General features: G+C 54.9%; 2 protein-coding genes across 2 annotated transcripts in view; one reads left to right on the top strand and one right to left on the bottom strand.

Annotated features, from left to right (window-relative positions):
- Positions 1-78: 78 nt before the first annotated feature.
- On the top strand, positions 79-4,185 carry FUNDC2 (FUN14 domain containing 2; the record flags this gene model as incomplete). Its single annotated transcript, XM_010151154.1, has 4 exons — positions 79-286; positions 2,086-2,161; positions 3,050-3,184; positions 3,807-4,185. Coding segments are annotated over 4 exons (497 nt in total), but the record flags the coding sequence as incomplete, so codon positions are not given.
- Positions 4,186-8,478: 4,293 nt separating this feature from the next.
- The window catches only part of CMC4 (C-x(9)-C motif containing 4), a 5,049-nt gene continuing 4,388 nt past the window's right edge, over positions 8,479-9,139 (bottom strand). The window contains exon 6 of the mRNA XM_010151152.1: positions 8,479-8,648. Coding sequence (XP_010149454.1) covers positions 8,479-8,648 — 170 coding nt within the window. The remainder of the gene's footprint in view (positions 8,649-9,139) is intronic.

The following is a 9,139-nucleotide window of genomic DNA, read 5'->3' as shown; positions in this document are numbered from 1 at the left end:
AAGGCCCGGGGGTTCCTAAAGGCCCGGGGCCTGTGTGACTGGGCGTGCGCCCCGTGTCCCCGGGGGGGTCCTGGGCAGCTGGCGGGGGGCCCTGGGACAGCAGTCCCGGCTCTGAGCTTCTCCGGGTGCCTGCAGGTGCGAAGGAGGACTCCTTCAACGTGCTGGACCTGGCGGAGTACACCAAGAACCGGCCCTGGTGGCGCAAGGTCTTTGGCCCCAGCTCGGGGTCGAGCGCTGAGAAATACAACGTGGCCATGCAGCTGGTGATCGGAGGGGTCACGGGATGGTAAGAGGTGCCGGGGCTGCCGCCTGCGGGCACTGGCCAGGCTTTTGGGAACATGCTGACAGGTGCAGGGTGGTCATCTTTCAGAGAAGGCGGGTGTCCAGCTTGCTCAGCCCACTGTGCCCTGGCATGCTCTGCGAACCGTGGGAGATCTTAAAAGCTGTCTCTAATGTGGGGCTGAAGAACTGAGACTGCCTCCTAGGGAAGAAAATAGCACCAGGCTTTAATTTTTGAGGTGAGAGAATTATTGTGGACTTCCCCAATATCAGAAGGATATTGACCACTTGGAGCGAGTCCAGAGGAGGCCACAAAGATGATCAGAGGGCTGGAGCACCTCTCCTATGATGAAAGGCTGCAAGAATTGGGCTTGTTCAGCCTGGAGAAGAGGAGGCTCCGAGGAGACCTCGTTGCAGCTTTCCAGTACCTGAAGGGGCTACAAGGGTGCTGGGAGAGGACTTTTTACAAGAGCCTGTAGTGACAGGACAAGGGGTAACGGGTACAGATTGAAATCAGGGAGGTTTAGATTAGATATCATGAAGAAATTCTTCACAGAGAGGGAGGTGAGGCACTGGAACAGGTTGCCCAGAGATGTTGTGGATGCCCCATCCCTGGAAGTGTCCAAGGCCAGGCTGGATGAGGCTTTGAGCGACCTGGTCTAGTGCAAGGTGTCCCTGCCCATGGCAGGGGGGTTGGAACTAGATGATCTTTAAGGTCCCTTCCAACCCAAACCATTCTATGATTCTATGATTCTGGCATAAAGTGGCGGTGTTGACTTCAGGACAGGCAAATACAAACCTCTTGGAACAAGGAGGATACGTTTGTCCCAGGGAGCGGATGTGCTTCAGGCATCTGCACAAAAACCTCCCGTGGAGGTGGCTTATTGCACCCGTGGGCATGGTACCTGGGGTTTTGTGTTGCTTGTAGCAAGTGCTGGTGGCTTGCAGCTCTGTGTGCAACTTAATTCCCACAGCAGCATCGGTTGAGTTGAAAACTTGGTGTAATCACACTGCTTTGCTTCTTTCCGTGCACGTCGTCTTCATCTGGCACAGGGGCAACCATTTAAAAGTCTATGAAGGGTCTTCATTTTCTGATAAAAATACCAGCTGGTCACCTCTCTCTTGTATCTTCACTTAGTGTATGTGTTCAGAAATGAGCAGGAGCAGGGCACTGTGTTGATAAGGGAACTGTGGTCCAAGTAAAGCCTGTTTTGGGTGATACCAGTCCTTTGCATGACTGAGCAACGGGCTGGCACCTTCTTGAGTTCTGGTGGCTTCAGTGATGCCTTTCACGTTGAGTGTAACCCAGTTTGGAGACCAGTATAGCTTTACACCACTGCTCTCTGCTTGTTTCAGTGTTTTTCTCTACTGAGAAATGAAAAGGAACAGTCGTTTGGGCGACGGAGCAGTTTGCCTTGTGGTCTGCTCCCTGTGCTCTGGCATGGAGCAGCAGCAGATGTGCTGCCTGATTTCCCTTCAGAGATCACAGCAGTTAAAAAAACCTAAAATCACTTGTTGCTTTAGGTGAAATCACGTGTTTCTAATTACTCTTTCGGGAGAAGGTTGATGTTGAAGAGATAAGAAAACCGCAAAAGGCTGAAATGCGAGGGTGAGAAGCAGGAAGCTATAAATCATCACTTCGGGGCACAAATCTCTTTCTCTCTGGTTGCACGAGGGTTTCTTCTGCAGTTTGTCAGGCTGTCCCCAGGTCTTGGGTAGCGAGTGCCAAAGGCAGCCTTCCCTGTGGGAAACGTGCCGAGGGGTGTGTGTTTGGTACCTCCTAACTGGATCCTTGTTGATTTGTAGGTGCACTGGATTCATCTTCCAGAAGGTTGGGAAGCTGGCAGCGACAGCGGTGGGAGGTGGCTTTTTCCTACTTCAGGTGTGTACGAACAGCCAAGCGGGATCAGTGGGTGTGAATTTGAGGATTGCCAGGAGGTGCTCTCCGCTTAGGGTCTGCTAACGGAGGCTGGGGCGAAGGTGCGTGGGGGCCGTTGCTGCAGGGCACCCGAGGGAAGCAGGAGGGATTTGTCCATGTCTGTGACGTGCTACCTGTCCACCTGGCTACCTGAGGAGTCAGGCCAGCACCGATGGGGCTGTCTGTAAAGCACTGGGGCAGAGGAGAGAAACAGAGATCTCCTTGTCCTCAGCAGTTCCTCCTGGTTTCCAGGAACCCTGGCAGTGAGGGGAGCTGCTCGGATGTGCCCATCTAGCTCGTACATCCCGCAGGAAGCAGAACAGCAGCCTGATTTGTTTGTCTCTCTGGCGCTGTCTCATGTGTGACTCGTTCTCCCTGCTCTTCTGGCTCTGCCTGTTCTGCTGAAAGTCAAAAGCTTCCTCTGAGCAGGGAGAGTTTCACCGCTGAATCATCCTGACCAGATAAACCATTTAGAGAGGAGCAGGCTATTAATAGCTGTGTCCGTCCGCAGCAGTGGGAGAGCTGCAGAGTCCCAGTGACACACGTGGCAGTTGTGAGGGGGAGGTGGTACTGGCTTTACGTTAGAGAACAGAGGCCAAAACAGGCTAAGCTGCAGTGTGTGCCCTGTGCTTAGGGGATTAGTGTGAGACACATGTTGCAGAACAGTTAAGGCAGCTACAGATGCGGTCCTCTGCCCAGTTTTTAAGCTAGCGTGCTCATCCTTTCAGCCACTGCAGCAGTGTGTGTGGGGTGGCTGTAGTAGGGAGGGTGGGTGGGCAAAGGGGGTCTCTTTAGCCATGGTCACGCAGGACTTGACTCCAGGAATGTTCTTTCCCACCCTTAAAACTCTAGATTGCAAACCACACGGGATACATCAAAGTGGACTGGAAGCTGGTAGAACGGGACGTGAACAAAGCCAAGCAGCAGCTGAAATTTCACAGCAGTGGTAACAAAATGTCTCCAGAAGTGAAGAGCAAAGTGGATGAGGTGAGACAACTCTCCCAGGGTGTGTGCAGGGGCTTAGCAGGGGGGACAGCAAAAACGAGGATTGACTCCTGGGGTCCTATGGATCCTCTGCTGTGCAAATACAAGGCAGGAATGTTTGCATGACAGCAAAACTGGAGTGATGGCAAAGCTGTCTGTGCATGTTTGAGATGGCCAGGGTGGCTTCTAGGCGTGACACTGCCTCACTGTGTGTTGCTGTAAATTCCTTGGGATCAGGAGAAAAACGTTCTGGAGTCGTGGGGAGAAGCGTCTCTGCAGAGGGACAAGCAAAGCCGAGCAGGCCCAGCAGCGGAGTGGCCTGGCTTACCCCGGGTCTGGCAGCCAGTCAGCAGCCCCTCCTGTCAGCCTGACTGCGGGCTGTGCGAGTCCTGGGGCATGGAGGCTCAGACTGCAGCTCTTGGAGGATCCGGGCTGCGCTGGAGCTGTGCAGGCAGTGGGGAGATTAGGGAGGGAGATCGTTAGGTAGGATGCATTCCCAGACCGGAGCAGTGGCCTCTCTCCGAGCGTCACTCACCTTGGAGAAGAGCCAGAGGGATGTCGTCTTAGGGGAGGGTGGGTGAGCTGCTCTTCTTAAACACTGTTGGCTCTTCTCTCCCCTGCTCAGGTGATCATATTTCTGAAGAAGAATGTTATCCTGACTGGAGGGTTTGCTGGGGGATTCCTGCTTGGAATGGCGTCCTAGAATCTGTGCTCGACTCTCCCTTCATGCCCAGCCTCCCCTGCCCTCCTCTACTGCTGTTCTCTCTCACTTAGACGTCAAAGGATGTTGCCGACAGGCTCAGTCCCTTCTGCTCACAGGTTCCAGCCCTTATTTCTTACAACTCTGCTTCTGATTTCCAACTTGTTCCCTGCTGTGGGCTGTTAGGGTGCTGGGATCACTCTGAAAGCTTGTCTCCTGGTGTATCATTGTGATCCCTTTCCCCACCAAATATGCACAGTCCCAAATTTTCTGATGAGTTGCAGCCTCAAACATGTAGTGGCAGAGAAATCTCTTTAAATACACTTCTTCCGGGTGCTCAGGGCTGTTACGTTTGTCTGCCAGTATATGTGCACCGCAGCTGTTCGCTGCTATTTAGTGTGCACTTTTTTTTGCCCCGGCACCTGGAAACCCTGCGCTTCCCTGTGCACAGAGTGTGCGATCCAGAGCGTGCTTGGCTCTCCTGGGGCGGATGCAGAAGTGTCAGGGGACAGCCCGCGTCCAGGGCAGGTGGATAAGGAGCAAATTCATGCTGTATGGGGTGCTGGGGGTTCTCCTGCCCTCCCCCGGCCGTCGCGCTGCATGCCGAACGCCTTGTGGTTTCTCCTCTGCTGGTTATTTATACCCCTTGCTGGAACTGCGGCGCTGCTGATGGAAACTGAGCGCCCTGGGAGACTCACCAGGCCCTTCCCTCATCGTGTGTCCTGAAAGTCGCCAGGCTTCCTGCACCTTTCTCGCTTGCTGGCTGACTGCTCGGACTTTGAAACGTGCCGCGCACTCCTTTCCAGCCTGCTTGACCTGTCTGGGGTGAGCTGGCCCAGGCGGTGTGGGTTTACTCTAAATCACCTTGGGCCTCAGACTGGTGTTTCTTGGTCTGCTGTGACCTCCTGTGGCCAGTTTGGCGTTGGTGATGCTCTTGGAGCTGTAACCGCGTGGGATGGGCTTGTAGACGTGAAAGGCATCCCTGTTCAGGGTACGTTGTACTGCTCCAGGGTCCTTGTTGCCAGCTCTAGGCAACAAGGTGAGGGGTGAAATCTGGAGTGCAGCCTCTGCAGAGCGCAAACTCCATCTCCCTGGTCTCTGCAAGCAACTGCAATGCCAGAACTGTAGGAAAACCAGTCTGTGCTCCTGTGGGATTGGCTTATTTCCCTACTTTCTGCCTTGGTTATGTTTCTTCCTTCTTCACATTTACCTTTTCCACCAAAAGAACCCTGCTGCTTGCTTAATTCCACCGGCTGCAGCCCTTTTCCAGCTGGTGGTGAGCAGAGCTCAGCTGGTTTGGGAGAGCCTGTCCCAGTGCTGCCGGCTGCTGAGCAGAACTCTGGCCTGCAGGAGAAAACGAACAGCGCTCCCGTCGAGGTGTTCTGTGCTGAGCTGCAGATCCCGCTTTCTGGGGTGTGGGGACATCCCACAGCAGGTACATGTAGGAATTTTTGCCAGGAATGTGGTTTTCTGTGGAAGTTGTCCCATCCTTCCATGGGAAGGACGTGCTGGGGAACGCTGACACGTACGGGCGATGGGGACGCAGCGGCAGCGCCCCATCTCGGTGCTGTGCGTTGCCTTTCCCATCATCCGCTGCTGCTCTCCCTGCGGCTAAAAACGGGGATCTTCCCCGGAGAGCTGCTGGAACAGTGGGTTCTTCCACCAGACGTTTTGGGATGAGCCCTTGGAGTTGTTAATTTTGTTTCAGCTCTGTGAACGGAAGCGTGGATGTGGGAATGCGCTGATCTAGCTGAGGGTGGGTCACCGTCAGGACCTGAAAAGAGGTCGCAGGTGATGGGGAAACAGAAGTTGGCAACTTTGCTCCTGTCCTGCCCGACGTGGCCAAGGAAAAGGAAGGGCTCACGGCCCTCCGTGATGGTCTGCCTACCCGGGGCTGCGGGAGTGCTGCAATGCAGCAGACGGGGGTTCAGCCCCACGGTGTTTGGGAGCGGAGACGCAGCTGCTGGTGGTGGTTTGTAGGAGCCCCGCGGGGCTGAGCCTGCAGGAATTGATGCATTCGTGTTGCAGGGTATCCCTCGTTCCCGTAGGAAAACAGCCCTGCTGGCTGGTGTGCTGCGTAGCGCAGCCCCTTGGGAGAGGCACCGATCGCGTGGCAAAGCTCAAAGTGAATCGTTAACTACCTTCGGGGTGTTTTTCAGGCTCTCTAAGTCGCTATTTCTGCCCAGCCCCAGGGAAAGGGGAGTCCCAGGTTCTGCTCCGCGGGGTCCCGACTTGCTTCTATGGAGGGAAACGGCCCAGAGAGGGAGATAAACCGTCTCGGTTGCTGCTGGAAGGGGACACGAGTGACTTGTTGGGTTTGGTGTGGAGGCAGGCAGGGAACGGACATTGGGATCTGGCAAATCCTGCTGCTCTGCCGGCGCTGGGCTCGTGGCTGGCACCGTTAGATGCCGCGGGGCCGCGCGGGAAGCTTGGATGCTGGCCCAGCCTCTGTGGGGACGGGTTTGCGCTGTCGCAGGCGCCAAGGCGAGGGTGTTCCCCCTGCTCCCCTCCCTGCTGCTTTTGGTCTCGTTTCAGCAACTTCTGGCATCTGTTCCAGTACGAGAAGGTTGAAAACACACTAGGCTTTTACAGTGTTTTTATATATTTTATGTAAATGCTTGTTGAAGTGGATATTTTATTAAACGGTTTTGCTCTAATAACTTCCAAGCGTGAGGTCTGTGACTTGTTTTGTCTCGCCCCGCGGGTTGCGTTTGACTCAACGGGGGCCACTGCAGCCGCCCCGGTGGCACGAGGCCGCCGGCCTTCCCTCTCCTCTGCGGGTAACCGCAGGCTGCCCAAAGAAATCCCTCTCCTTGACGATCCCGGCACCGGCCACCCGCGTTCCCGAAAGGTGGGATGCTTCCGGGGCAGGAGGCGACGCAGCTGCCAGGATCCTCCCTGCTGAGCGGGTTTGCTCCACCCGCCGAGGAACGGGCTTGATGAGGATTTTTCGTTCAATAGGTGCCACGGAAGCCTACAAACTTCCTTTTTGTCATCCGTGACTTCCCACGCTGTTCCTGCGTGGGGCAAAAGGAGCTTTGAGAAGCGTTGGTGCTGCCTCGTAACGTTTCCAAGAATACCAAACCCCCCAGTTTGGTCTGAATGACTGATCTTGAGCCCCGCTTAAAAAACCCCCACCCAGCCGCTACTGAAGCGCGCTGACCTCCGCGTAGCCACGGCAGCCGAGCTGCCTGGTGTGTTGTGCTCAATAAATAACCCAGCCCGGACGCCGCTTTGTTCCAGTCGTTTTATTTTGTATCACGGTGTTTCAGAGCAGTGGATACAGATGGTTTGCCCTTCCAGGCTCGGACGCGCTCAACTACTGTGCCTAGACTACGGCGGTCCGGTCGTAAAAGCTGTATTTCGTAAGTTAAGTTGCACAAAAGTCCTCTGACAGCTAGATCTAACGACAGAGTTAGGGGCCTAGTGGGTGTGAAGTCTGGTATTCGGGTGTCTAGGCCCTGTGAGGTGGGCTCAGCACCCACGGAGGTGCCTGGACTCCTGCTACAGGGGACGGAGAGACTTGAGCAGCTCTGAGGGGTGATGCAGGAACCTGTCTACCGAGCTCTTTCTACAGGTCACAGGAAAATTCTGCTGCACGGGTGAAAGCTTCTGAAAAGCCATCTCTATCTCCCCCACCCCCGGGGTCCAGACGCAGCCGGCTTGTGAGTGAGTCTGGAAGCTGTGCCGAAAGCGCGTGCCTACAACTGCTTGTTCAGTAAGCCGCACCTAAATCAGTTCTTGGATCTAGCCCAGGGCTTTGTGACAGGCCTCTGGGTACCAGCGGGTTGACCTACGCTGGGTTCGTAACCTATTGCTTAGAGGTGTTCAATTACACGTAAATTTATAAATTTAATACCAACAGTCAGATCTTTCAAATGAATATTGCTTTTTTTTTCTTTGTTTGTTTTAAAAAAAAATTTCTGTTCCTGTAGCAATCCCTGAAATAATGTTCCTGTAACATCTTTGTCATGCAAATAGCAGCGTGTAGGCGATTCAAATATAAAGTAACCAAACGTCTGTCCAGCGGGGAAGTGAGGCACTTAGGCAAAAAGTGACCTGCGGTCACTCGTGATCTCTGCAAGACCCAGGAACAAGCCCCAGACCCGATTCCCATTCTTGAGCTTAGACCACTGGACAGGCAGATGTCGTCTGGAGCCGCTGCGCGACGGCAGCGGCGCCTTTGCTGTGTCAAGATGGGCTCGTTACGTGCGTCGTGTTTAAACTCACTCACTCGTCAGAGCTCGTTTCCTGTACCTCTCGCTCCAGAAGCCGGAATAACTGGGTTCCAGTTCTCCATTTTGAGAGCAAGGGATGGATCAGAGTAAGGTAAGCATCCTAAAAACATCAAGTTGACTTTTCACAGACAACGGGTGCGACGCAAAGACAATGCAGACGATGTTTTGGTACAGAAAACAGAGTCTGTGAACCAGGCCATCCTGCCGGCGCTGCGGTACGCTTTTTGGTGTGCCGGATGGTGTGTTCGAGGAGCGATCTGGCTTTCCTGAAAGTCTAAAGAAGGCTTGGAAAAACAAAAAACCACACACGAGCTCTGCAGGTGAGTCCGCGCTCCGGCACCTGCTGGAGCTGCATGGTGTTACTGGGGGGGCGGGGGGATTCCTTCCGAAGTCGCCTTCAACTTTTCTCTCTCCCTTTCTTCTTTCTCAAACCCTGAACAACAGACGGATCTGCCCTTGGGGTATCGGGCGCAGCACTTCCGCATTTCCTGAAGCACGGTTTCACACTTGGACTCCACGTAGTTGTTCACTGGAAAAATAAGAAGGAGATGCTAAGTCTGTCCCCGGAGGGGACACACCTGGCCCAGCCCTCCAGCCGCTGCTGCGTTCCCCCGAAAAGCCAGAGCTGCTCACAAGCATCTCATCCCTTCGCTCTACAAAACCTCTCTCTTCGGCGTCAGCCGTCGAAGGCCGCGCAAAGGCAGCCCTGCTGCTGTGGGCGGGCGCATCTCCCGTCCCCCGGTTTGGGGGCCATCACCTCGCTGCTGTGAGAACGAGGCTGCGGTTACTGCTGCCCGTCAATCCTCACTTCCTTTAGCCCTGGGTGTTTTTAAGCCGGATGTTGTTATCCACGGTCTGCGACCCAGCTAAGGTTCACAGCCAAGGGTAAGAGCCTCCAGGGCGGACCTGGTGTAAACGGGGACACGTGCACCCTTCGGCACCCAGGGTTTGTAAAGGGACGGGGAGCGGGACCGCCAGCCTCCTGCTGCAGGCAGGCTGGGGCCTGGCAGCGTGACCGAG

This window comes from Eurypyga helias, unplaced genomic scaffold, assembly GCF_000690775.1.
Source record: "Eurypyga helias isolate BGI_N326 unplaced genomic scaffold, ASM69077v1 scaffold30214, whole genome shotgun sequence".
NCBI lineage: Eukaryota > Metazoa > Chordata > Aves > Eurypygiformes > Eurypygidae > Eurypyga > Eurypyga helias.
The sequence above is the reverse complement of the archived record's forward strand: the minus strand, read 5'-3'. Positions and strand labels throughout refer to the sequence as shown.